This window comes from Macaca fascicularis, chromosome 3 (assembly GCF_037993035.2).
Source record: "Macaca fascicularis isolate 582-1 chromosome 3, T2T-MFA8v1.1".
Classification (NCBI taxonomy): domain Eukaryota; kingdom Metazoa; phylum Chordata; class Mammalia; order Primates; family Cercopithecidae; genus Macaca; species Macaca fascicularis.
In genome coordinates, this window is record NC_088377.1 from 34,878,503 (window position 1) to 34,906,048 (window position 27,546).

The following is a 27,546-nucleotide window of genomic DNA, read 5'->3' on the forward strand; positions in this document are numbered from 1 at the left end:
GCCAGCCCAGGCCCTGATGGAGCCCCTCTCCCTCCATCACCCACCCTGCCCCACCACACATCTTCAAGCTCGCAGATCATTGCCTGTGCTGTTCCTTCAACAGGGCACACCCTGCCCATCCGCCGAGGGACGCCTACTCCTCAATACCCAGGTGAGACCCCCCTGCAGAAGTCTCCGGGGGGCTCCAGGGTCCCCCTGCTGCCGGCCGCCGCCTCCCAGTCCTTGGAAGGCACAGGCGTTTCCACCAACACACTCGATCCCAGTGGCCTGACGCCAAGAGAGGCCTCGGGGCCAGGCAGAGCACGGGCCTCACTCCCCACTCACTGCTGTGTGCAGGTGACCCATGGCCTCACCTGGGGGAACCCCTGTCCCTCCATGGGGGCCCTGAGTAGCCGACGGGAGCAGGGGGTACAGAGGGAGGCAGCAGGGGTCTCGCCATCAGCAGAGGGCAAGAGAGCACCTCTGTGCTCCCCTACCCTCATCCCTGCCCCAGGCACACTGGTGGGCCCTTCCAGTCCTCACGTGGCCCCCAGGCAGCCCATATCCACCAAAGGCTCAGAGAGGGCAGTGCCCTAGCCCGAGGCCAAACAGCTGCCAGGAGCAGAGCTGTGACTGCAGAGACGGTGCTCCATCCGTGCCCCCCAACCCACCCTCCCTTCCACGCCCCACACCCAGCTCACGTTCCAGGAGACCTGAGACCCTCAAAGGCACAGACAGAAGGCCACGGAACGCCAGAGGCCTGCCCAGCACAAGCTCCCTAGGGCCCATGTGCACACGGCAGGGGCTCCAGGCTCTGAACCTGCTCTGGCCCTGCTGGGACCCGTGGGGGTCTCGACCCCACCAGCCACCAGGTAGAGAGCACTGGTGCTTTGCCACGGCTGAGGGTTCCCCAGGGCCGCTGCAGAGGCTCCCACAGCAGCTGAAATAGCGCAGTGACAAGCAGCTGAAGCTGGCCCCTCCCCAACAGATGGGGAGACTGAGGCTTGCAGGGAAGCTGCACTCCTGACTCAAGGCTCCTCCCATGACATCCACTCAGTGGGAGTCAGAAAGGATGGGGCGCACCACGTCCTGCCCCAGCCACCAGGAAGTCTCCCTGACCACGGGCCACCACTCACAATCCCCCATGCCAGGCCCCAGTCCTGGGAGACCGAGGTCACACCTCTCAGGCCACGGATACGTGGCGACCCCAGCACCCAAGAGTTCCCAGGCTCCAGTCTGCACTGACGCCTCCTCTGAGGCTCCCACCAGCTCATCTGTGCCAGGAAACTGTGAGAGGGTCCACCTTCGAGGGCCAGGCCCCGAGACAGTCAGCTCCTGCCCGAGGCCACAGAGCACGTCCGTGCTGCAGGCAGAACTGGGAGGCAGCCGAGACCCCAGGCAGGTGCGGGACCGCCCAGGGGCACCGAGGCAAACGCAAGGACGCGCAGGAAGCCGGGGCCGTGTGGTCCGTTTCTTTATTGAGGCCACAGACGGTAGCGCAGGTCCCTGCTGTCCACATGCCCCTTGTAGGGACAGGAGGCCCTTCCTGAGTCCAAGTCCGAATGCCGGGTCCGGGCCGAGCCCACGGCCCCACTGGCCGCTACTGGGAGGTGCTGCTTTTGCTTTTGCTTTTTGGTGACCAGATCTTGGATAAGCGGAACTTGGACTTCTTCCTCTGGAGGCCTAGGGCACAGGTGGACAGTGAGGTCATGCTCATCGCCACATGGCCGCAGCCCACACAAATCCCCCTGCCAGAAACATCCTTCCCTTCCACTGGCCACAGTCCGCCCTGGGCCTCGGAGCCCGCAGGAAGCCCTGTGCCCTCCCATGTGAGAACCCGCCCCGACTGGGTGCCCTGAGGGCTGGTCCCCACCATGACCACATGGTAACCAGCCGCCCCTGGCTCTCTTAGTGGCGGGAGGGAGCTCTCACCCTCAGGGTGAACCTGCCTGTCCTGTCACCAAGGCTGAGGGGGGCCCCGACACCTGCCCCCCACCCCAAGCTGGAGGCCCGGCCCACCCAGCCAGCCAGCCCAGCCCCCAACATCCCCGGCCCAGTCACCCAGCTTCTCAATCATGTCCTGCAGCATCTGATCCTCCTCTTGTTCCCTGAAACGGGACCAGGGTGGCCGTGAGTGACAACAGCAATAGCAACGTGCTCTGGAGGGGCCACCGGACAGTCTCCAGCCAGCCTCACCCCAGTGAGTCTCCAGCAGCCGTACCCCAGCCCCGAGCTCCACCTGGACCCATGCCACCTGCCCCTTCCTGCTGACAGGCCTCACGTCGAGACCTTGCTCCCAACAATGCCAGGTCCCTGTCCTCTCCAGGGCCAGCCCCTCAACAGTGACCTGGACAGAAGGCCCGGGCCGACCACACCAGGGACCTGGACAGGAGGGCCTGGGTCAACCACACAGGTGACCTGGTACAGGAGGGCCCTGGGAAAACCACACCAGTGACCTGGACAGGAGGCCTCGGCCGACCACATCAGTGACCTGGACAGGAGGCCCAGGCCAACCACACAAGTGACTTGGTACAGGAGGCCCGGGCCGATCACACAGGTGACCTGGACAGGAGGCCTCGGCCGACCACACAGGTGACCTGGACAGGAGGCCCGGGCCAACCACACAGGTGACCTGGTACAGGAGGCCTTGGCCGACCACACAGGTGACCTGGACAGGAGGCCTGGGCCAACCCATGCCAAGGCCCCTTCACGCTCCCAGAAGGTCTCACAGAGGTGGACTTCAGCTGCCGACCCTGCGTGCCATGTGCTGGACCCCTCATGAGATGAGATAGGAAAGCTGTTGGGGATGGTCACACAGTCCGTGCAGGAGCCAGGAGATGCATGTGGCCTTGGAAGTTCAAGTTAAAAACTAAGGCTTTGGCTGGGCGCAGTGGCGCACGCCTGTAATCCCAGCACTTTGGGAGACTGAGGCAGGTGGATCACGAGGTCAGGAGATCGAGACCATCCTGGCTAACACAGTGAAACCCCGTCTCTACTAAAAATACAAAAAAATTAGCTGGGCGTGGTGGCGGGCGCTTGTAGTCCCAGCTACTCGAGAGGCTGTGGCAGGAGAATGGCGTGAACCTGGGAGGCAGAGCTTGCAGTTAGCTGAGATTGCGCCCTGCGCTCCAGCCTGGGCAAAAGAGTGAGACTCCTCTCAAAAAAAAAAAAAACCCCTAAGATTTTATGGCCAGTTACAGTGGCTCACGCCTGTAATTCCAGCACTTTGGGAGGCCAAGGCAGGCAGATCACCTGAGGTCAGGAGTTCGAGACCAGCCTGGCCAACACGGTGAAAACCATACAAAAAATTAACCAGGCATGGTGGTGCGAGCCTATAACCTCAGCTACTCGGGAGGCGGAGGCAGGAGAATCGCTTGAACTCGGCAGATGGAGGTTGCACTGAGCCGAGATCACACCACTACACTCCAGCCTGGGCAACAGGAGCAAAACTCCGTCTCAAAAAACCAAAAACAAAAAAAATTAGCCGGGCATGGTGGTGTGGGCCTGTAATCCCAGCTACTTGAGAAGCCGAGGCAAGAGAATCATTCGAACCTGGAAGGTGGAGGTTGCAGTAAGTCAAGATCGCACCACTACACTCCAGCCTGGGGGACAGAGCAAGAGTCCACGTCAAAAAAAAAAAAAAAGGACTTTTGAAAAGTTCCCAATGGCCACATGTGGCCCCTGGCTGCTGTACCAGTGAGCACAGACGATAACCGCCTGGACAGAAAGTTCTACAGGGCCGGCTGACCCTGAGGGCTGGGAGCATGGACCAGGTGACCAGTCCTGGCCTGGCTGGGAGGGGACCCTGGCGCCTGACCCTCACCGGAGCCGGTCCTCGTCCAGTGAGTCCACGATATCACTGCGGTCATTCACGGTGCTCACGTACCGCTCCAGCAGCTCCTGCTCCTGCTGCCGCTCCTGTGGGGACTTCAGAGCCTCTGCGGGGACGGCTCTGTCAGCAGGAGCCCCCCCGCCCCGCTGCCACTGCCATGACCCCACAGGACACAATGTCCCTGCCACCCAAGCGCCAGGCTCCTCTTTTGGAGGAGGAAGGTGTGGTCTTGGGGACACCTGGAGCAGAATGAATGAGTGAATGAATGAGTGAATGAGTGAATGAATGAGTGAATGAGTGAATGAATGAGTGAATGAATGAATGAGTGTATGAATGAATGAATGAGTGTATGAGTGTATGAGTGAGTGAATGAGTGAATGAGTGAGCAAGTGAATGAGTGAATGAGTGAATGAATGAGAGTGAATGAGTGAATGAGTGAATGAATGAATTAGTGAATGATGAATGAGTGTATGAGTGAATGAGTGAATGAATGAGTGAAGGAGTGAATGAACGGATGAGTGAATGAACGGATGAGTGAATGAACGGATAAGTGAGTGATGAATGAATGAGTAAATGAGTGAATGAATGAGTGAATGAATCAGTGAGTGAATGAATGAGTGAATGAGTGAATGAATGAGTGAATGAGTGAATGAATGAATTAGTGAATGATGAATGAGTGTATGAGTGAATGAGTGAATGAATGAGTGAAGGAGTGAATGAACGGATGAGTGAGTGAATGAATGGATGAGTGAGTGAATGAACGGATGAATGAGGGATGAATGAATGAGTGAATGAATGAATGAGTGAATGAATCAGTGAGTGAATGAATGAAAGAGTGAATGAATGAGTGAAAGAGTGAATGAATGAGTGAAAGAGTGAATGAATGAGTGAAAGAGTGAATGAATGAGTGAATGAGTGAGTGAAGAAAGGAACCGCCATGTCAGAGCCCGAGTGTTGGGACCCTTCCCCGTCATCTCGCAGAAACACCACCCGCTACAGAGATACGGACACTGAGGCCCAGGGCATTGTTGTCCCCGCCACACAGCAAGGAAAGGACAGAGGCAGATGGCCACGGCCTGCGCCCTCAGCCAGGGCACCGGGCATCACAAGACAAATGCCCACGGCTCACCCTGACTGTTGCTACACTAAATATCTTAAGTGAATTGATGTGTTTAATCCTCACAACAGCCGTGTGAGGTGGGTACTGCGAGCATTCTCACTGTGCAAGGGCTGAAACCCAAGCACAGCAAGGTTAAGTGCCTTGGCTGAGGACACACAGCCAGGAGGTGGGAGAGCTGAAACTTGAATGCAGGCCCGCCTGGCTCCAGGGAAGGTCTCACCACGGCCCCCAGGCACTCTGGGCTCCGCGGCATCCCTGGCTGGGGTGGGGCCCCTTGGCTTTTGGCTGGGGCACGGGGGACGCACCAGGCTTGGCCATGAGCCGGCGCAGTTCGCCCTCGATGTCCAGCTGCTGCTCCTCCAGACGCTGGTCCTTGGACCTGCAGCACAGACATGCGTCTGAGGCCTGACTCTGCCGCCCCGTCCCCTGCCTGGCCCGCCCAGCCCACAATGAGGGCCTGGACCTGCCACATAGACACGCATCTGAGGCCTGACTCTGCCGCTCCTGTCCCCCACCTGACCCACCCAGCCTGTGCAAGGGCCTGGACCTGCCACAAAGACACGCATCTGAGGCCTGACTCTGCCGCTCCTGTCCCCCACCTGGCCCACCCAGCCTGCACAAGGGCCTGGACCTGCCACACAGACACGCGTCTGAGGCCTGACTCACCACCCGTCCCCCACCTGGCCCACCCAGACAGCAACAAGGGCCTGGACCTGCTGCAGAGACACGCATCTGAGGCCTGACTCTGCGCTCCTGTCCCCGGCCTGGCCTGCCCAGCCTGCAACGAGGTCCTGGCCTTCGAGGAGGGGCACGCGGCTGGGCTCTCACTTGTACATCAGCTCTGACTCCTGTCTCAGCAGAAGCTGCTTCTCGTGAATAAGCCAGAACCAGTCCACCATGAGGCCGTCCTCAGCATCATCTGGGGAGAGGAGCCAGCTGGGGCAGGGGGGCCCACCAGGGTTCACAGCCCCTAGCCCCAGGACTGAGGGTGTCTGTGGGAGTCGGGCTGGCCCAGGACCAGGCCGAAGCGCTCACCTCCCTCGGCTGCCCGCAGCCGCTTCTCCAGCTCCACACCGCGGAGCTCCAGGGCATCCAGCCGCCTCTCGATGTCCTGCAGCTGCCTCTGTATCTCCTCCGGGGAGAGGTAGTCGGGGTGCAGCTGGGGATGGAGGGGCGGTGAGGATGCGGGAGGGCTGGGCCCCTGCCCGGCTCCGGCTCCCCACTGCTACTCACCCTGACTGGGGAGGTCACCGTCTCACCAGGTGGAGCAGGGACATTGGCCGGGGACAAGGGTCTCCCTGGAAAAGGGGCAGGGTGAGCCTCCGGGACCTCGGCCACCAGGCCCTAAGCGACCAGGACACAGCTTGGAAGGGTCCTGACCTCAGCACAGCTGGCCTCAGCCCTGCCTCCCTAATGACCCGCATGCCCACTGGGCTGCCCTGCCCCAGCCCCACCGACATCTGAGTGGCCTCCAGGCCCGGCCCCACCCTGCACCCTGCCCTCCTCCGGGTCAGCAACACCCAATCACCCCAGTCCCTCAAGCTGCCAGGAGCAGACATTCCATGATCATCAGGAGTCTGTGACAAGGCGCTCTGAGACAGCTGGGGTCTCTATTCACGAGGGAGGGCCTAGGACACAGGGCTGGGTCCTTCCTCCAGGCTATCCCTCCATTCTAGGCCCTGTGAGCTCCTATGCATCCTCCAAAGCCCCAGCAGGCATTACCTCCTCAGAGGAAGGCTCCCTTCACCTACACTCCAAACAGCAGTAGCGTCTCTGGGGCTGACCTGGTTTGCCCTGAAGGTGAGGTTTCTTCTCCTCCTTCTTCCAGCTCTGCGCTCGGGCTTCCTGTTCAGGGGGCTCCGGACGAAGCCAGTTGTCAGAAACGTCAAGGCTGGCAGGGATGGCCAGTCTCCTGCGGCGGGGTGGGGAGGGGGACCTGGCTGCCCCCAGGTGGGGAGACAGAGCCACGTGTCAGAGCAGGGCCACTGGGAGCCTGGGGTCTGTCCCGGCACAGCCAACAGCTTGCTGGGTAGCCCAGTCATCCCTGTGCCCTGGGCCTCCCGACTGGCACAGGGTTGGCATCACAAGGCCTACACCCACGTCCTGCCCAACCTAGCCATGTCTCCCCAGGGGGCTAACCCAGGGGGATGCTGGCTGCTCAGGGTCACACAGGAAGTGGCACGAGAGCTGGATATGGATCTAGGGCACCTGTGAGTGCTGGGAATACACAGAGAGATGTGTGCACACACATGCATCACACACATGAACATGGGTGCACACACGAACACACATGCATCACACACATGAACAGACATGCACATGCATCACACATGCATCACACACAACACAGGTGCACGCACTGACACATGCATCACACACATGAACAGATGTGCACATCATCACACATACACACATGCATCACACATCAACACAGGTGCACGCACGGACACATGCATCACATACATGAACACAGACACATGCATCACACGAACACAGTTGCACACACATGCACACAAGCCTGCCCAGGACCACCAGCACCTCTGGCTGACCACAGCCCCTTCCCACACACCCCAGGAGGTGGCACTACAGGTCCAGTCCCGGGGCCCCACCCAAGGGGGATGGCCAGCTAGGCACCTGGGGGCCCCTAGGTCCCGTCCAGCAGTACCTGGGAGGCTGGGTCCTGGGCTGGCTGGGCGCGGCGTCCTCTCAGGTCTCACGGGGGTCAGGGTGATGTGGACACTCCCCGCAAAGCTGCCTGAGACCTTCCCGGGGGTCTCCCCCGCCCTCAGCTCTGCCAGGGCCCGTGGTTCCTTGGGCTTCAGAGTCCTGGGCAGAAGGCATGAGGTCGGAACCCGAGCTACCAGCCCCAGGCCTGGCCCACCTGGAGGGGCTCCCAGGCCATGTGTAGAGCAGCTCGAGGGAGCAGGTGGCCTTCTGAGCAAATACCACCTCCCAGCCCACCGACTACACCTGCTGGGACCCTCCCACAGACACAGGTGTGTGCACCACTACCTGCTGTGGTGCGAACCAGACTCCAGGTGTGAGCTCTGGGCCCCCACGGGACCCACACACGGAGAGACTCCACCCCAGCTGCAGGCGTGGTGCGTGAACCCACACGGGGGCTGCCATGCCCAGGTGAGGCACACAGGAACACTGTCCCCAAACCAGGGAGAGCGGCCCCCATGTCCCTCAGGTGGGGTGACTTGGCCTCTGCTACTCACAGGGAGGTGCGTCCATCCCTGGATGGGCGTGTCAATCGGTCGATTACATACTCACTGCATTTATTAAGCACCTATGGTGTACCAGGCCCTGGGCCAGCATCCCTAACCTCTCAGCTGGGCTTCTCCTGTCCACGGGCTTCAGATTCGCTCTCCATCCTGCCGGCCCATCCTCCTGGCCTTCCTGGGGGCTGGCGCTCCCGTCTGGGTGGGAGGCAAGGGGTCTGGGTATAAGGAGGGAGTGCTGGGAATGGGGTGTCTGCAGGGAGGGCTGTGCCTCCCCCTGCCATCTTCCCACAGCCACTCCACCCTCAGACACCCCCACAGCCAGCTGGCCTGTGGGCATCAGGAGCACCACGCAGGGGGTCAGGGGAAGGGGCTCCCAGCTGGGTCTCCCGTGCTGTGTCCCTGGCGGAGTCTCTCCCTGCCTCTGGGCCTCAACTTCCCCTTCTGCCAAATGGGTGGGGACATGGCAGGGTGAGCCCCATGGACTCTGATCCTCTGTCCGCCTGTGCAAGGGGAACACCTGAACCGCGGCTGCTCGTCTGTAGGCTTTCTTGGCTCCTGGGTCCTGTTCAGCAGGGCTCAGGGTGTGGCTTTAACCATGAGAACTCAGTTGAAGGGAAGGATCTGGAAAAACCCTTTGCAGCCCAGTGTGTTCTCAGCCCAGCTCGATAAAGCCGCGGGAACCTCTAGCTTTTTACTAGGCACCCCCAGATGGCAGGGACGGCCAGTCTCCCATGGTAAAGTGGGGAGGGGGACCTCGGCTGCCCCCAGGTGGGGAGACAGAGCCATGCATCAAAGCAGGACTGCCGGGAGCCTGGGGTCTGTCCCGGCACAGCCAACAGCTCGCTGGGTAGCCTGGCCATCCCCGTGCCCTGGGCCTCCCGGCTGGCACAGTGTTGGCCTCACAAGCCCTACACCCACATCCTGCCCAACCTGGCCATGTCCACGCAGGGGGCTAACCCCTGGTGGGCTACCCCCAGGTGCCTAGAAAAAACCTAGCTCCCTGTTCCCAAAAACATGTGAGCCCATAAAATAGGACTGTGTGGTCCAGGGAGGCCCCAGGAAGAGCTCCCAGCCCAGGAGGCACCAGAGCCCTCAGGACACAGGGCATCGTCACCAGAACACCATCTGGGGGGACGGGGCACAGGGCACCATCACTGGGACACCAGCGGGGGGAGGTGGGGGACAGGGCACAGGGCACCATCACTGGGACACCAGCAGGGGGGTGGGGGATGGGGCACAGGGTGCTATCATCAGGACACCAGCCGTGGGGGACACGGCACAGGGCACCATCACTGGGACACCAGCGGGGGGGGTGGGGGATGGGGCACAGGGTGCTGTCATCAGGACACCAGCCGGGGGAGCAGAGAGGGCATAGGGCATTGTCACCTGGACACAACCTGGGGGGCGGAAGGGGCACAGGGTGCTGTCACTGGGACACCACTGGGAGGTATGGGGCACAGGGCGCCATCTCCAGTACGTGGCGACACAGTGCCACAGCAACAATGCAATGTTGTCAAACAAAGCAACAGGCAGAAACTGCAAAACACCAGCGGAGAACAGGAGGCCTGACCACAGCAAAGCCAGGCCACTGTGAGCCGCCAGGTGTCACTGCCAGACTGAGCTGAGCGGGATGCTGCAGGGATGGGCTGCAGGCATCTGCAGGGGGTGCGGATGGGGTGGGGTGGGCTGGGCAACAGCGCCGGCGGACAGCATAGCCCTGAGGACGTTTGCAGCCACCGCACAGAGAGAGCGCCAGGACCCCAGGAGGCTGTGAGCAGGTGTCACGGAGGACAGAGACGGAGACGGAGACGGAGAGGAAGGCAGGCGGGGGTGATGGTGAAACTGGCCAGGGCAGAGTCCCAGAGCTGCAGGCCCCCATGGCCTCCTGCGTCCCAGCCCCTTACTCACCCTGCGTTAAGGTGGTGCTTTTACCCTTTGCCGTCGGCGCCTCTGGCTTCGGCCTGGAGCCAGCACCCACCCTGCCGACCCCCGAGGGTTCGGCCAAGCTCCTCCTGCCTGCCGGGGGCGACACGGATGCCTGAGAGGTGCTGCTCGTGCTCAGGGGGGCTGGCGGGTCCGTCCTTGAAGGGATGCCAAAAGCCTGGGGAGACGTGGGCTGTAATGGCTTGGCTAAGGGACTTGCTTGTGGTGTTTCAGTTTTGGGCTGAGAACTGGGAACAGGGGCAGTGGCTGGGGAGGGCCTGTAAGTAAAAGAGCATGTATCAGGCACAGCTGGATCCAGGCGCCCTCCCGCCATTACCCGAGGCTGCTCCTCCGCCTCCCCAGCAGCTTGCTCCCAATGCCCACCCTCCGGACAGAGTCCCACCATCACCCCAGGCCACCCTCCACCTCCCACCATCACCCCAGGCCACCCTCCACCTCCTACCACCACCCCAGGCCACCCTCCACCTCCCACCATCACCCCAGGCCACCCTCTACCTCCCACCATCACCCCAGGCCACCCCTCCGCCTTCCCAACCATCACCCCAGGCCACCCCTCCACCTCCCACCATCACCCCAGGCCACCCCTCTGCCTCCCCGACCATTGCGCCAGGCCACCCCTCTGCCTCCCTGCAGTTTGCTTCCAATGCCCAGCCTCTGGCAGCAGGATGGACCACCCTGGCAAGGGACGGGCCACAGACACCTGTTTCTGGCATGAGCATATGCGGTGGCTGATTCTACTCTCCCATGAAATCCAGTGTTGGCTGAGATTAAAACATCCGCCCCCGAAACACATCACACACCCAGGCTGGAAGCATCTGAGGCTTTGTCAGAGCCTGGGCCGGCCTGGGCTGCCAGGTTCAGTCCTATGTGACACAGTCTCTCCAGCCCGGCCAGACACACAGACACAGGGCCAGACATGAGGCCTCCGTGCCTTCCTGCTTTCCCTCGGGCACATGCCGGGAGTGAGGCTGCCAAAGCTGAGGTGGGGGCACCAGGTGCCTCCCCATCCCCGAGCCAGTGCCTCCATGTCCCCACCCCGCTCGACAACCAGGTTCCTTCCCCCCTTTCCCCCGACACCGGGCTCAGGGGTGACCAGACCTGGGCTGACCAGAGCTGGGCTCCTCCCCAGCCACACGTGCCCCCTACCCCCCACCTAGGAAGCACTCCCTGGAGCCCCCCACACTCATCCTCAGTCCCTAGGATGCCCTGGACACCCGCCAGTGCCAGGAGGAGCAGAGCGAACTCGCTCTTCTCCTGCCTGTGGCCACCCTGGAGGCTCTGGGCACCCCCTGCTGCCCAGTGCGCGGGCAGGAGGCAGCTCTGAGCAGGGGACGCCTGCACCACCCAATACGGGGCAGCAAACAGCGTTGCCAGCCAGACCACAACAAGTGTCCTCACTCGTTAAGTGACTGTACTTGGTTGAATGGTGACCCCTAAAATTCACGTCCCCTGGGAAGCTCAGAGTGTGACCTTATCTGTAAACCATCTTGGCAGCTGTAATCATGTTAAGATGCACCCACGCTGGGTTAGGGTGGACCCTAGTCCAACGACCAGTGTCCTTAGGAGAGACAGAAGAGGAGAAGACAGACAGAGAGAAGGCCACGTGGAGACGGAGGCAGAGACTGGAGGGAGGCGGCCACAAGCCAAGAACGCTCAGAGCCGTTGGGAGCTGGAAGAGACAAGGACAGGTCCACCCCTAGTGCCCTGGAGGGTGCGCGGCCCTTCCCACGCCTCGAGGTCGGACTTCTGGCCTGCGGAACTGTGAGGGAGTAGATTTCTGCTGCATAAGCTGCCCAGGGAGGGGGTCTTTGGAAACTGATGCAGCGCCCCCCTCTACCCGTCCACATCATCTGCCCAGGGTCCAGGCACGGGCAGGCACGGGGCCCAGGCATGGAAGGTCAGGGCCCGGCTGGACTCAGACAAGGTGACGCTCAGCCTAGCCAGTGTGGGTCCTGCTCGCAACCTGTCCCTGCATCTGTGAAATGGGCGTAGGGCCCTTGTGATCCAAGGGAGTGCGGCACTGTGAGCCCTAGAGCAGCAGCGCCACCTCACCGATGATGCCCTCGAACACAGGTAGACACCAGGTTTTCCGTAAGGACCCAGCTCCCACCATCCTGACCACAGGCACTGCCGTCCTGGCTCCTCCTCCCCATTCCCCAGAGGAGGAAACAGGCAGGGGAGGTTCAGTCCCCAGGACCGCGCAGCCAGGGAGGGGCAGCGCCCCCAAGCCCTCTGGCCTCCTGGGGTCCCTCTGGCTGGTGCATAGAGGCCACACCCCCCACGCCACTCACCTGGTGCATAGAGGCCGCACCCCCGGTCCCCACGCCACTCACCTGCCAGGCGTCGGAGCGCCAGCCTCTTCCAGCGCCGAGAGGGCCTGCCTGAGGAAGTTCCGTGCCTGCTCCTTGCTGCTGTCCCTGGAAGGAGCAAGTGACGACGCAGGACCCCTGCCAGCAGGGCTGGTGCCGGGGGGCACCGCTGATGTTTGGAAAAACTTATTCCGGGCCTGCTGGGTCCTGGAGGCAGATGGGGTCCAGGCTGGGGGGTCCACGGTGGCTGCAGACGTGGAGCTTGAACTGACCGTGGTTTGAGGAGCTGCCACTCGGGGAGCTCCCCCGCCCTGGGATGTGGCCGGGCGAGGGTCTGGGGCACTCGGGGGCACAGGGGGATGGGAGGCGGCCGCTGCTGTGCGCTGGGCAGCTGACGACCAGCCCATCGGGGAGCTGTTGGTCACACGAGGGCGGACTTTCCCCTCCAGGGGAGTGGGGGCCGCGCAGCTCTCAGAGGGCCTGGCTGGGCTCCTCACACGGACGGACGCGGCGCTGGTGGCTGGAGGGTTGGGTGTGGTTGGAACGGAAGCCCTGGCAGGCGAGTTGCCCGCAGCAGGCTCCCAGGCCGACGGTCTGGCCTTGGGCTTGTTCGCCTCCTGGGCCTTCTGCGGGGAACAGGGGGTCCTGGAATTCACAGCCATGGCCCCTGGCCGTTGGGGGACCAGACCAGGCAACTTGGGGCTTGCAGAGGTAGTCGCAGGGAGGTGACTGGTGCAGACGAAGGCGCCCGGCTCTCCGGTGGCCCTGTAGGCCCCCGAGTGCAGCGTGCAGGAGCACTGCTTGCACCTGGGGGAGGAAAGGCACAGGAGCCCCAGCTCAGCACCGCCCGCCCCGCCATGCATTCACCATGTGCTCCCAGAGCAGGCATTTCGGACTCCCGTGTCCACTCTCGAGGTCGCCGATTCATTCAACAAATACCTCTTCTCAGGGTCCCTAACCCCTTGAGTCACAGACCCCACCAAAATCCTTGTTTGGGGTGCAGACCCCAGAGAGTACTCACGCATGTCAGCAGACACGCACCCACAGGCCACCCCAGGCCCCACTTCGGGGCCGACTCACCCCGGCCCCACAGACTGGGGGATGGAACTGGGGGGACTGACCCACCCCAGCCTTGCAGAGCTGGGGACAGAAGGAGGGGGAACAGCTCATCCTTAAGAGCCCCCATCCGGTGGCAGGGAGGGGCTGGGGATGGCCACTGAGTAAAACACCCCAGTGGGATGGGCTGAGGCACAGGAGGGAGACCGAGGCAGTGTGTGTGGAAGGACACTCGGGAGGGCATCTCGACAGGGGCACTGGAGGATACTGGGGCTTAGTGAGGGGCCTCAGGCCCTGGGTGTCTGGGAACAGCAGAGCATCTTGGGCTCTCAGCAACAGAGCCCGGGGTGGGGAAGAGGGTGAGGAAGGAGAGCAGTAAGGAGAGAAGAGTGAGGAGGAAGCGGGGGGGAGGAAGGGGAGGAGGAAGAAAAGAAGAAGGAGGGAAAAGGGGGAGGAGGGGGGAGGGGGAGAAGGAGGGGGGAAGACGGGGAGGAAGAGGAGGAGAAGGATGCGGCTGGGTGGGAGGCAGTGGGAGCTGTGGGAGGGTTCTGGGAGGGGAGGTGCATACTCAGGCATGTGGGTGGACAGCGGCCCCACCTGAAGCAGCTGCGGTGGTAGAGTCTTCCGTCGGCCAGGTGCCGCTGTACCAGGTGCACGTGCTTACCGCAGATCCCGCAGATGCTGCTGACCGAGCTGCCCGATGACACCTGGCCCTGGGGAGGATGCCAGCACCTCTCAAAGTGGCCATCCACCCAGCCCTCCCTCCTGGTGGCAGCCCACAGGCGGCCAGAAGAGCCCATCTTTTTTATTTTTATTTTTTTGAGACAGAGTCTCACTCTGTCGCCCAGGCTGGAGTGCAGTGGCGTGATCTCAGCTCACTGCAAGCTCCACATCCCGGGTTCACGCCATTCTCCTGCCTCAGCTTCCCGAGTATCTGGGACTACAGGCGCCCGCCACCTCGCCCGGCTAGTTTTTTTTTTTGTATTTTTTAGTAGAGGCGGGGTTTCACCGTGTCAGCCAGGATGGTCTCGATCTCCTGACCTCATGATCCGCCCGTCTCGGCCTCCCAAAGTGCTGGGATTACAGGCTTGAGCCACCGCGCCCGGCCAAGCCCATCTTATAGATGGAGAACTGGCCGGGAGAGGAGCCGCCAGCAGGGTACGGTCACACCCAGGCGGGAAGCAGCCCCAGTCCAGGGACTCTAGCCCAGCCCTGGGGAGGGAGCTGGGGCCTGATGCTAGTGGTCGTTCAGTCAGGGTGGGGGCCAAGAGACAGATTCCAGGCCTCCTGCCCCATCAAGGGGCATGGATCCCATCCAATTCCCATCATCCTGGGAGCCTGGAGTGGCAGTCCAGGGGGAGCAGGGGGTGCCAACCACCAGCTATTCGCCTACCACCTTCCACCCCAACTCCACATATGAGAAGTGGGGGTGCCTGGGTTCACTGCAGAGCCGGTCTTGGGTATAGGACATAGCCCAGCAACCCTTCTCTCCCCAGGAGGGAGGCGTCCTGGGCCCATCCAGGTTCAAGCTCTGTCCCACCTTTGTGTCCTCCCTGGGACTCAGTTTACCCATCTGTACAAAGTGGGATCACAACCCCTGGCTTGACGGAGCCCTGGAGAGCCGGTCCTGGTGGCTCTTGCTAAGACTGAGTCCTGGACTGGGGGAGCCGCATCCCCGCCCGGGTCTCATGGCTTAGGGGCTGTACCCCCTTCCGGGTCCCATGACTTAGAGGCCACACCCCCTCCGGGTCCCGTGGCTTAGGGGCTGCACGTAGTCCCACAAGCCCCCTCTGCACCCGCAGGTGGAAAACCCAGGGAACCAGGGGGAGGGCGGGCTGGGAGCTTACAGTCTTGGGGGGTGGACCCTCTGCACCCCCATTCCTCCTCTGGACCACAGGGTTTGTCTGGGCTGGAGATAGTGGAGGCTTCCGGGTGGGGGTAGGCGACGGCAGCGTGGCTGGCTGGACTGGAGCCTTCTTCTCAGACGGCTCCTCCTCAGAGTCCTCCGAGGCCCTCTTCACGCCTGCCATGCCCCCAACTGGCAGGAAACAAGCAGGGGTTGGGAGGGTCCCAGGCCTGGCTCTGAAAGGGTCTAGGTCCCTCCAGAGGTCCCAGTGCCCGGCACAGGCCTTGGTGCCTGGGGGAGACCTCGGGGCCCAGGGCTGGGGAGAGGTAGCCCTGAGGGCACATTTTTCTGGCACAGCCCCGAGTAGGTCCCCACTCCTTCCCTCCCCACTCAGAGCCCCAGCTGGGGTCAGGGAAAAGGGACTTTTCTGTTTCTCCAGCAGGCAAGGCAGGCCCTGTGCCCAGAATGGTTCCGGGGATTTCTAAACCCTAGAAGAGGAATGTGGGGGTGGGGGGTGGGGAGCTGAGCTCTGCACACACAAAGGCGGGGCCTGTCTCTCCCCTGCCCAGTTCTCTCTGGGGGCCCCACCCTGCCAGGCCAGCCTGGCTTCGATAGGGTCCAAACTCAGGACAGATGAAGGCAGGCCCAGGAGCTGCCCCAGTGGGCACAGAAGCTCAGGGGTTCAGATGGGCAAACAGGCCCAGCGAGGGGCAGGGCAGCAGGAGCTGCTGGTACACCTGCCCCTCGGGGAAGCAACAGGGGCAGCTCAGCCTGCTCTGGGCAGGTGCCTGCGTGCGTCAGGGCCTGGGGATCACCTGCAGCAGGACGAGGGCCCCTGTCCCTTTTGGTGAACACACAGCCTGGGGCTTTGCATGGGGCTGGGGTTGGGATGGGGGGCGCCCGGCAAGGCCTCTCGCTGCTTCACAGCCAGTGCACAGCCCCGGTGCCCATGCCAGGAGCCATTCTTGGGGGGGCTGGGCATGGACCTCAAAAGGTCCACAGGCCTGGGAGCCGGGCCAGGGGTGGGGGCCTGGTCCTGTCTGGCTCGGCAGGCGCAGCAGGGACTCACTGGGGGAGCGGCCGTGGAAGTAGTTGTAATACTGGGACACGTAGGTCAGGATACTCAGCCGGTCAGGCACCTTCAGGGCCACCATGTCCTCGGCGTCCAGCAAGGCCGGGATGCCCAGGTGCTCCTCGGCCACGCGGAAGGCCTGCGGGAAGTGGGAGGGGGTCAGCAGGGCAGCTGGGAGCCCCCTCCTCCTCCTCCAGGCCCCAGCTCACCTCGACTCAAAGATACAGTCTTGGAGCCCAAAGAGGCATGGGTTCGAGGCTGGAGCCGGGCTCCGCGCGTGTGGCCTCCCCGCCTCAGTTTACCCATCGGTGCGGTGGGGGTCACGGTCCCATGTGCACAGGACTGAGGTCGCCAGGCCTGTGGGCGCTCGAGGCCCTGCCCGGGTGAAACCTCGGGGGATACTGCCCCTCACCAGGAGAATCCCAAGCCCCACCCAACCCAGACTTATCCGGTCTTGGTTGCAACAGCTCCCCCCAGGAGCAGGGCTGACACCCACAGACCGCCGAGCCCTCCCCAGGGCCAGAAGGACACAAAAGCGGCCGTGCCCAGGGCTCCCAGGTAACAGGTGGGGGCTGCTGGAGGTTGAGACAGGGACACGATCCCCCGTGCTGTCCAGCCCAGCAGCCACTGGCCAGGACCATTCCTGCGAGTATGGGAAGTGTGGCCGGCACACCTGAGGAACTGGACTTGTTTATTTATTGTTATTTATTATTATTTTTTTGGAGGCAGAGTCTCACTCTGTCGTCCAGGCTGGAGCACAGCCTCACCTCACTGCAACCTCCACCTTCTGGGTTCAGGCGATTCTCCTGCCTCAGCCTCCTGAATAGCTGTGATTACAGGCGCCTGCCACCACGCCCAGCTAACTTTTGTAATTTCAGTAGAGACGAGGTTTCACCGTGAACGTGTCATTTTAGTTCATTTTAATTAAGTTAAAGCTTAAATTCAAACTGTCCCTGTGCTGGCCGGGCAGGTCTGACCGTGTCTTCAGTGCTGACTGCTGGCCCTGCTGAAGGCCAGCTCCAGGGGCAGGGACGTGGCCGGGGCCTGCCTGGCACAGCACAGGACATGCCTACAGGGCGGATGGTGAGTCTGCTGGTGCCTCTGCCCACGAGGGAGCATGGAGCTTATTTTGCAGCAGGGAAACTGAGGCTGCACACAGGGAAGGGCCTGGAAGCTGAGGAGGGCAGGGCAGGACTGGAATCCTGGCAGGGCCGGGAGGCAGGTCCCATGCGGAGGGAGTGGCAGCTGGCCCACTAGAACCCATCCACAGTCCCCCACAGCTATCCCCAGACCCTTGCTCTGCCTGGGCAGACTGGGCTGAGCCCCCTGCAGTGAAGTAGGGTACCCAGCCACCTCCTGCCACCTTGCTCCCCAACTGAGGAAAAGTGGGGACAAGTATGCCCTGGACGCCAAGATAAGAGGCTATTTCTAGAACGCTAGGGTCACCCAGCCCAGGACACACTGCAGGGCCAGTCAGAGAGCCCCCGCTTCCCAGGCAGGACTCCCGAGGCAGACGCAGGGCCTGGGGGGGTCCCTTGGTCCCTCGGACGTGGGTGGGGCTTGGCGGGCCGGCTAAGCCCGCTGTGAGGCCAGGGCGGGGAAGGAGGAAGGGGCCGGTGCGGGGGCCACTCACCAGTTTATTGTTTTCATAAATGTTTTCCTTCTTGAGAGCACTGAAGTTTCTGGAAGATAAAAACACGGTGTCCAAAGCAGCTCAGAGTCCACGAAGGGAGGGGCTGGAGGGCCTCGGAGGCCATCTTGCCCAAATAGGAAAACTGAGGCCAGGAGCAGGGCTGTGAAGGAATGAGGTGGCACAGGAACACAAGTGGGCAGAGGCCAGGGCTCCCGGCCCTGCTCTGGCCACAGTGATGCTGCTGGGACCTGGTACGGCAACAGACGGCCCCAGCTTCACCTCCTGGGCCCTGGACACGCCGCCCCTCACCAGGGCTCCTGCACAGTCAGAGGTGGCAGGAAGCAGGCCCGGGAGGCGAGGTCACCAGCCCAGGGTGGTCCAGCACAGCTCAGCTCGGAGGGGACTACTCCCATCACAATGCTCGGTGACCAGGTGGGTCGCAGAGGCCTGATGTCCCCGGAGGACCACAGGGAACGGACGAGAGAGGCTCCCGGGGCAGGGGATGGTGCCACACGCAGAGAGGGCCAGCCACGCTGTCCCTGAGGGCAGGGCAGGCCCTGGATCCACCTCGCCCCAGCCATCATCACTTCTGTTGTCAGAAGGCTCACTGCTGTTCACCCTTCGGTGCCCTTCTCAGCGCTTCACAAATACCAACCTAAGGCTCACACCCAACGTGTGGAGCAGACACCGGTTATGACCACATCTCACAGAGACAGCGGCTCGGGGACCTGCCCCAGGTCACACAGCGGGGAGACAGCCGCCAAGGCCACGGAGGTTACATGGTTCTCTCTTTGGGTGATGAAGTGGCCTTCCTGGGTGCTCAGCAAGGGCCCAGCCTCACCCCCAACTCACACACTAGACCACAGGGATGCAAGCGTCCCAGGGAGTTCCTGAGGTGAGGTCCCCAGCCGGCCCGGACAGCAAGGCTCTCCTGGGGACACCAAGAGGACAGCCCCATGTGGCCTCCAGCTGGTCCTAGGACTCCTCATGGGCACCTTGGGAGGGTGCTCTGGGCAGAAAACATACCGAGATCCCACACAGGAGGCCACAGCCCAGCCCTAGGCCCTCCGACAAAACCCGCCAAGCTCCCAGCACGGGCTGCGGCTTCCGGAAGGGAGGGCTGGTTAAATCGTGATCTGGAAGCCAGGTGCAATGGCTCACGCCTGTAGTCCCGGCTACGCAGGAGGCCAAGGCAGAAGGATCGCTTGAGCCCAGGAATTCGAGATCAGCCTGGATAACACAGTGAGACCTCGTCTTGGAAAAACAAAAATACAGTGATCATGACCTGTCTGTCCACATTGCTGCCTGTGGGGTCCTGGACAGCAGCTGCTGCCACGTCAGCGTGAACTGGACTGTTCTAGAAGCTTCCTGGCCCCACAGAGGGTGCTGGGGCTACAAGCTATGTCCTGCCTCACCCCGGCCTGCATGTCTGACCCCAGCAAGCCTCAGTCTCAGGGCCTCAGTCTCCCTGTCTGAGAGGACAACTGCAGCTCCTGGTGGTGAATCTGATGGCCGTGGCTGCAGCAAACAGGAAGGCTGGGCAGGTCTCAAACGGAGAAGTGAGGACTGAGACCCCTGTGGCCACGAGGCCTGCACAGCCCTTGCCCGGCCCTGATCCCCATAAGAACGCTCCGAGGCCTGGACAGTGAGCCCATTTTACCCATTTCACAGATGGGGAAACTGAGGTCAGGCAGCTGCCATGCGGTGGGGTGGGGGGAGCGGGATGGGGGCTGCACGTTGCCCACCTCCCTCCTTAGGAAACCCCTGTCCCGTCCGCCTCCAGCCCTGCCGTCCATCAGTCCTCTGCTGGGCTCCCTGAGAACCCTCCACCGTTTCCAGCTTGGACCACCTCCCAGGTAACAGGTTTCAGATGGCAGGACCACCCGGCTGCACAGGCAGAGCTTCTGCACACAGGACAAGAGGGGGCGCGGACTCCTCCCCGGCTGGACGGATGATGAGGAGCCCCCTCCCTGGGCTCAGTGGCAGGGAAAGGGGTTTCCGTCTCCTCGGGCCTGGGCCGATGCCTCTGTCTGCCTGGGCTTGTCCCCAGATAGGGTGTGACTCAAGGGCACGTGGGTGGCTGTCTATGCTCAGGGACTCTGCAGCCATGCTGGGCCTCAGCCTCAGCCCCCAGAGCTTAGGAGCTGGCTCTCCCTCCCTCTCTTCCCGTCCCCAGCCCTTTGAAAGCTCAAGCTCTGCTGCAGACCTTCCCCAGCATCGCCGACCAAAGCGGCCGTGTCCCCGGAAAGAATGCCCCGATGACCAGAAGGGCCATGTCATTGGCGGCCAGCAGGGCAGTGTCACAAGTTCTGTTTTTTCTCTAAACAAGCAGGAGGAGGAGGAGGCCGTCTACCTCCCGCATTTGCTTCTGTCCACCCCAGGGGCCGGCAGCGGCTCTGTCCAGTGGGTTTCCTAGTAGGGCCTTCTCTCCCTCAGACCCATAGTCAAGCTCTCAGAGCTCCAGGCAGATTGGGGCACCCCAGGCCCTCTGGACACATCAGGGCCAGTGCCCACACAGTGCACAGGTCTGGGCTGCTAGTTCAAGTACCACGGCCTCAGGACGAGGTTCAAGCTGCATCCCAGGCGTTTGAGGCCTCTTCAACTGGGCTGCACCACCCTGGCCAGTCCCACAGCCACCACCTGTCCCGCCCCAAGCTCTTTCCCCAGGGCCAGCCCTCCAGCCTCCAGACCGTGGCTCCACGCTCCTGGCACAGAACGGCTTTTCCCGCACTCTGCCCGATGCACCGGCCAGGCCCTCCCTAGAAGCACCTTGCCTCGCAGAGCTCACACCCCCGGGATCCCTGAGCAGCTGAGCTCAGAGGCCCGATGCTGGCAGAAATTGCAACCAGAACCGCCTGGCAAGCCCACCGAGATATCGCCAGGTGCAGACCCCACTCGTGTCTCCAGGAGCCCGCCCGAGAAAATGACGCCCTGGAGTCCTAACCTCCAACTCCCCCCACGTGACCTCATTTGGAGACAGGGTCTTTCTGGAGGTGAGAGAATTCATTTTGTCTCCTTTGGAGATCAGAGAATTCAAACAGCGTTCTTAGCGGGGAGCCCTGGCCCCGTGACTGGTGTCCTCATAAAAGGGAAAGGTGGATGCAGACACACACTGACAGGGAAGAGGAGGTGAAGGCACAGGGCGAAGACAGCCACCCCACAGCCAAGGAGAGAGGCCAGACACGTCCTCCCTCCCACCCCCAGGAGGGCCCAGCCCTGCCCACACCTCCATCTGGGACGTTGGCCTGCAGAACTGCGGGAGGACACTTTCTGTTGTTGAAGCCGCCCGTTTGGGGGACCTCATGAGGGCAGCTTGAGCAGGCGGACACCCCTGGCCTTGCCGGACAAAAATGCATCAGCTTCCCCCGACTCCGCAGGTGACCAGCTGCCCATGGTGAGACGGCCGGAACTGGGACACAGCCCCAGCTACTGCTGCAAACCTGCAGGTTGATGGCCCAAGACATGGCACCCTCTGGGGTTTAATCTCTTATTTGAAGCCTCAGAATTAAAATCAGGTATGCCATGGCCCGGCTCCAAGACACGCACCTTGGGGCCAGGCACACAGTCGGTGCCCTATAAATGCTTGTGATGCATTTGTTCTGTGCTTGGTGAGATTTCTGTGGTAGTCACTTATTCTTTCAACACTGGCTGAATGAATGAATTTGCCGAGTCTGTGTCGGTCACAAGATTTGCCCTGGGCAACTCTCCGCCGTGCGTGCCCCTGCCCGGCCACGCCTGCCCCCACCACCCCTCTAACTGACCCACGGACATCAACTTCAGCCCGTGCAGTCCAGCCGGCCTCTGCCCCGGCGCCTCTGGGGGCTCTTGGGAATGTATACCCCCCTCCAAATTCCTGGGTGGCCGACATCACACTGTTTATTTCCTGGAACAAGATTCGGCCATGGAGTGGGGAGGGCGGGTCGGGGGGGTGCACGACTTGGAAGGGAAGGAACACCAGCCGAGGCACATCCAGCACTGAGAAGGGAGCAGAGGGAGTGGGGAGAGGCAGGCGGACGGACAGCAAGAGCTGGAGACAGAGACGAAGACCCCAGCGAGATGGTGGAGGGAGGCCCAAGAGAGACAGGGACCAGACGGCACAGTCAGGACAGCAGAGAGGTGACTTGGGCAAGGAGCAAACCTCAGAGACAGTGAGGACATGGCCAGGCAGAGCTCAGGAGAGGAGGGAGTGAGCAGGGGACGGTGATAACTGGGGCGGGGGAGGCCGCAGAGCCCCCACCTTGCACACTGGGCCTCTGGAAGGAAAGTGTGGGGCCCTGGGCAGTCCCCCTGCAGTAAGCGGACAGGCAGCCCCCTCCGGCGCCTGTCCTGGAGGGTTCCGGCCAGAGGCGGCCGCAGAGGTCTGGCTACAGGCCCTGGGGCAGGAACAGAAGGCCTCTGTCCACAAGCAGCTTCCTGCTGACCCAGCCCCGCGTGGGAGGGGAGGTCAGCCCACCCTCAGCTCCAGCCCAGGAAGCGAGGGCACTGCCTGGGAGCTTCTGAGTGGGGGCCTCTGCGTGAGTCTCTCCCCTAGCCCCCAACAATAGTGGTGTCTCGGGGAGCCCCACCACCCTCGGGAGTCACTGCCGGAGGGCTCCATGCACCGCACAGTGGCCGCCCCAGCCACCCCTACTTCCTGGCCCAGCCCTGAGCTGGCCTCCAGAGCTGCAGGGACCAGGAGAGAGTTCAAGGGACCCTGCCCTGGAACTGAGGGTGCAGCAGAGACCCAACTTCACAACACCCTCCCCAGACCTGGCCACAGATCCGACAAATGCCCCCAGCCACGACCCCCAAGAAGGAGGCCAGCAACGTTCTCCTACCCGCTGGACGGCTTCCTGCGCCATGCACGCCTGCCCTCTCTCCAGCCCCACTCCCTCCCAGCCCAGACACGCTGTACCCACTGCCCCATCTGCTCAAGGGCTGTGCCTGGAGACCTGCTTGGGCCCAGGAGTGAAAGCAGCCAGCCCATGGCTGAGCCGCTCCAGCCCCGACAGGCTGACTGGCTGAGGGAGGCGAGGCAGGAGGTGGGGCTGTTTGTTCTGGGTGGTTTCTGAGCTCACCTGGCTGCCCGGCTGCCCTGTGGCACCAGTATGGAAACAGCACCTGGGGGCAGGTGCCCTGAGGCCTGGCTGCAGAGAACCCACAGCCGCAGGTGAGACGGGGCAGGTGGGCACAGGCAGGCTGACCAGGCAGAGGACCCGTCCACCCTGCCACCTCCTGGTGGGCGTGGCTGGGCGATCCTGTTTCCTGGCTGTAAAGCGGAGATTCGGACACCGCTGTGTGCCTGTGGGGCTCCCCAGTGTGGTCACACATGGCTCAAGGATCCAGGACATGGTACACAGGAACGCCCGGATCCCCGCCCCCTCCATCCGGGGTCAGTGAGGCAGAGGCAGAACCAGGAGCCCGGGTGCCCCACCTGGCTGGCCTGGCGCCCGAGCTGGTTCCTTCACAGCTGCTGTCCCCTGAGGGCCAAGCGGAAGCACACTCTGTGTGCAGCAGGAAGGACTAAGGCCAGACAAAGGGAAGGCCTTCCTGGTGGCAGAGCTAGAGACACAGAGACAGGACGTCCACCCTTCTGCTATCAAAGGGTCTTCACTGGAAGAGGAGGGGAATGAGGTGGCAAGGGCGGGGCCTCACACAGAGTCTGACTTCAGCGCTGCCTTGAGAGGACAGCCGCTCTGTGCCTGTCCTTCACATGTGTTTCCTCCCTTCCTGAAGACTACTGGGGACGGGGGGGACAGCCGAGGGCTGCATGAGGAGACCCCCACCCCAGCCACCACCTCACCCAGAGGCACGGCAGGGAGCAGAGGCTGAGGGCACAGGATGGGGGTGATGAAGGTACAGCAGGCATGTCCAAAGAGCCAGGGGCCAGGCATGGGGGCTCACGCCTGTAATCCCAGCACTTTGGGAGACTGAGGCAGGAGGATCACTTGAGGCCAGGAGTTCAAGACCAGCCTGGGCAATATAGCCAGACCCCATCTCAATAAAAAAGAAACAATATGCTGAGTGAAAGTAGCCAGACATAGGCCAGACACAGTGGCTCACGCCCACAATCCCAGCACTTTGGGAGGCTGAGGCGGGCAGGTGGATCACTTGAGGTCAGGAATTCGACACCAGCCTGGCCAACATGACAAAACCCTGTCTCTACAAAAAATACGAAAATCGGCCGGGTGTGGTGGTGCACCCCTGTAACCCCAGCTACTTGGGAGGCTGAGGCAGGAGGATAGCTTGAACCTGGGAGGCAGAGGTTGCTGTGAGCTGAGATCGCACCACTGCACTCCAACCTGGGCTACAGAGCGAGACTCCATCTCAAATAAACAAATAGATAAAATAAAATTAAATTAAAAATAAGAAAATTAGCCAGGCATGGTCCCAGCTACTCGGAGGCTGAGGTGGGAGGATGGCTTAAGTCCAGGTGTTCAAGGATGCAGTGAGCTAGGATGGTGCCACCACACTCCAGCCTGGGCGACAGCGCGAGACTCCAACTCTGGAATAAAAGCAAAGGGCTCAGGCACCTGTACGAGTGCGTGTCCCCACACCCTGGTGCACACCCAACCCCCATGACACTCCTGATTTTCCATCAGCCAGGGTCTGCAGAGGCCCCCACACCCCAACACCTGTGGAAGCCTATACTAGCTTCCTCCTGCTGCTGTAACAAATTTCCACAAACTCCAGGGCTTAAAGCACGGTGGCTCACGCCTGTCATCCCAGCACTTTGGGAGGCCGAGGCGGGCGGATCACGAGGTCAGGAGATCGAGACCATCCTGGCTAACACGGTGAAACCCCGTCTCTACTAAAAATACAAAAAATTAGCCGGGCGCGGTGGCAGGCACCTGTCGTCCCAGCTACTCGGGAGGCTGAAGCAGGAGAATGGCGTGAACCCGGGAGGCGGAGCTTGCAGTGAGCCGAGATCGCGCCACTGCATTCCAGCCTGGGTGAGAGCAAGACTCCGTCTCAAAAAAAAAAAAAAAAACAAAAAACAAAAAACAAAAACACACCAGGAATTTGTTCTCTCACGGCTCTGGAGGCCGGACTCCGACGTCAAGGTGTGGGCTGGGCCTTGCTGCCTAAGGGGGCTCTCGGGGAAGATCTTTCCTGTCTCTTCCACCCCAGCCCAGGACACCCTTGGCTTTTGGCTGCATCTCTCTGATCTCTGCCTCCAAGGGCACATGGCCTTCTCCTCTGTCCTGTACATGGGCACCTACTAAGCTCCTATCATACCTACTGAGCCCCAACTGAAAGGCCCTTATCTGCAGAGCTCCAACCATGTGCTGGTATCTTCTGAGCCCAGCTCCAGGCACTGGGGATGCAGCAGTGAACAAAACAGAGCCCCGAGCCTCTGCAGCTGACAGTCCAGTGGGGACAGACGGATAAGAACCAAGTCAGCCACAGCTTGGGCAACTCCACACCTGCTGGAGCTGGGGGCAGAGGGCCTCCTCTCTCTCCTGCCTCCTTCCTGTTCTGGCCTCTGCACTCTCTGTAGCCACCCTGAGCTTTTATTCATTTACCTGTTCCCTGTCTGTCTCTGTGACCAGAACATTGCTCCCTGCATCTGGAGGCTGAGAGGAACAGGTACAGGACTCATGCTGGGTACACAGCAGGCGCTCAATAACTGTCAGTGCACTGAGGAAATATACAGCGCCCACTGTGCCAGTACATGCACACACATGTGCACCTGTGCTCACCCCTGGGCATGGCATTCAGACACACCTGAGCCGGCAGGGAGTGGAGAGAAACTCCCCAGGACCAGAGGGCCCCAAATCTCCAGCGACACCAGTGATCCATGAAGCTGGTGGTCAGCAGCCAGCAGCAACAGCTCTCCCCGCCCTGAAGGCTCTTCAGGCTGGCCCCGGCTTGGATGCCTGGGTTCAGCCACCAGCCAGCCTCACCCAGGACCCTGAATCCCCGGGGGTGGGGTCTTGCCTGCCTTCCTCCCCATTCCAGGTTTCTCCCAGTCTCCAGGTCCCTGGCCCTCTCCTAAGCTCAGCGTCAGGCTTTCCATGTGGAAGCATGTACCCTGTGCCCAGCATCTTCTGCCTGCAAGGGCAACAGAGGCACGTTCCTGACGAGGGAGAGCGGCTGCTGCCCAAATGCCACGTGGAGGCCTCCGACAGCTCCACAAATGCATGTCACAACCTCAGGGCAGGGGTTGAGGCTGTTGCTCAAGACCCCAGCTTCCTGCAGAGTGGGACCGGCGGGACAGTGTCCAGGGCACAGATGAGGAGCACCAGATCTGCACAACAGGCTGGGGCTGTGTGACCTGAGCAAGGATCCCTCCTCTTAGTTTCGGTTCTCTGGTCTGCACAGCTGGGGCCTGACAGAGGCCAGCATCCCCAGGTGCTGCCTGTGGCTCCTCCCAACCCTGAGACCTTCCCACCAAAAACACACCCAGGAGAATGCTTTGCCCAGAAGGTGCCTGAGCTGCAGGTGGCCTTTGAGGGCCCCCCTTCCTGAGCCTCTGTCCCCCTGCCCCAATGCACAGATCTCTGTCCCAGCAAGCCTGGTCCCAGTCATTCGGCCAAAGAGCGTTTGCTGAGTGAGCAACCGACAGAGCAGATCCAGGCTCGAGCCAAGATGCAGCAACGGGCAGGGCCAGCTGCCCAGCTACACACACCAAGACCCTCCTCATCCCCTGCCACCTCCTGCTGCTCCCAGAGATGGGGGCTGTTCTCCATCTCCGGCCCTATCACCCGGGGCCTCAGAGGCCCAGCCGGCAGCAGCACCAGGGGTCTGGGGGCTTCCTGCCCTGCACTGGCCGCTCCCCCACAGTGGCCCTGGCTGCATCCCCCCAGGGGCCTGAACAGGATGGGGGAGGGGCAGTGCCCACACGAGGGGTATCCCAGGGACCCCATCTGGTGGCCAGACCTCAGGGCAATGAGGGCCTCAGAGGGCCCAGAGAGGCAGCTCTGCCCGCCTTTCCCAGGGACACAGAGGGGGACTGGACTGAAGCCAGGGCCCAGGAGCCGCCCTGAGTCACGGCTGACTCAGCTGGCGGGCGGGGGAACCCAGCTGCATTCGCTGTCCGGGCACACAGGCCACTAGAGACAGCCTTGGGGGGCGCACGGTGGGCTGTGCCTGCAGTGCCCATTTCCGCCCAGTCCCATGCCTCGGCTCCCCATCCCCAGCCGCCCGGGCCTCAGTTTCCCCGCCCGTGTCGGCGCGCAGCCGAACAGCAGAGGGGTCAAAGGGCGCCGGGCCGGACTCACATGAGGTCGGGCCGGTGGCGGTGCAGGATGGCGCAGAAGGCCAGGCCGTCGCGGAACGACGTGGTCATGTTGCAGATGTTCACGTCGCGGTAGCCCTCGCACTGCTGCCGGCACCACTGCTGCAGCGCCCTGATGGCCGCCATGTGAGCGGCTCGCCCGCCGCTCGGCGGAACCGCCCTCCGACACCTTCCCGCGGCTGTACCGCGCCCGCCCGCCCGGTGAGACAGACGCTGGGGCCGCTACCGCACCGCCAGACCCGCGGCGCCCACCCCGAGCTGAGCCGGACTGAGGGAGACAAGCGCCGGGTCCCGAGAGAAGCCGAGCC

At 62.2% G+C, this 27,546-nt stretch overlaps 1 protein-coding gene across 11 annotated transcripts; it reads right to left on the reverse strand.

Moving 5' to 3' along the window:
- Positions 1-1,437: 1,437 nt before the first annotated feature.
- Positions 1,438-27,508, reverse strand: MICALL2 (MICAL like 2). Of its 11 annotated transcripts, none has more exons than XR_012432153.1 (18): positions 27,222-27,508; positions 18,019-18,067; positions 16,383-16,524; positions 15,315-15,505; positions 14,065-14,180; positions 12,436-13,218; positions 11,573-11,771; positions 10,067-10,359; positions 8,260-8,353; positions 7,597-7,757; positions 6,716-6,871; positions 6,165-6,229; positions 5,967-6,090; positions 5,760-5,850; positions 5,237-5,310; positions 3,803-3,917; positions 2,041-2,087; positions 1,438-1,662 (listed from the first exon to the last, which is right to left on the reverse strand). XR_012432153.1 is itself a non-coding variant. In XM_045389778.2 (17 exons), exons 1-17 carry the CDS (start codon positions 27,362-27,364, stop codon positions 1,580-1,582), a joined length of 2,727 nt encoding a protein of 908 aa, XP_045245713.2. In that variant the 5' UTR covers positions 27,365-27,508; the 3' UTR covers positions 1,438-1,579. The 11 variants fall into 11 exon arrangements, 2 of the variants coding, with proteins under 2 accessions (XP_045245713.2, XP_073890348.1); XR_012432155.1 differs by having other exon boundaries at positions 5,645-5,850; positions 6,716-6,867; positions 11,501-11,771; XR_012432154.1 differs by having other exon boundaries at positions 11,501-11,771.
- Positions 27,509-27,546: the final 38 nt, after the last annotated feature.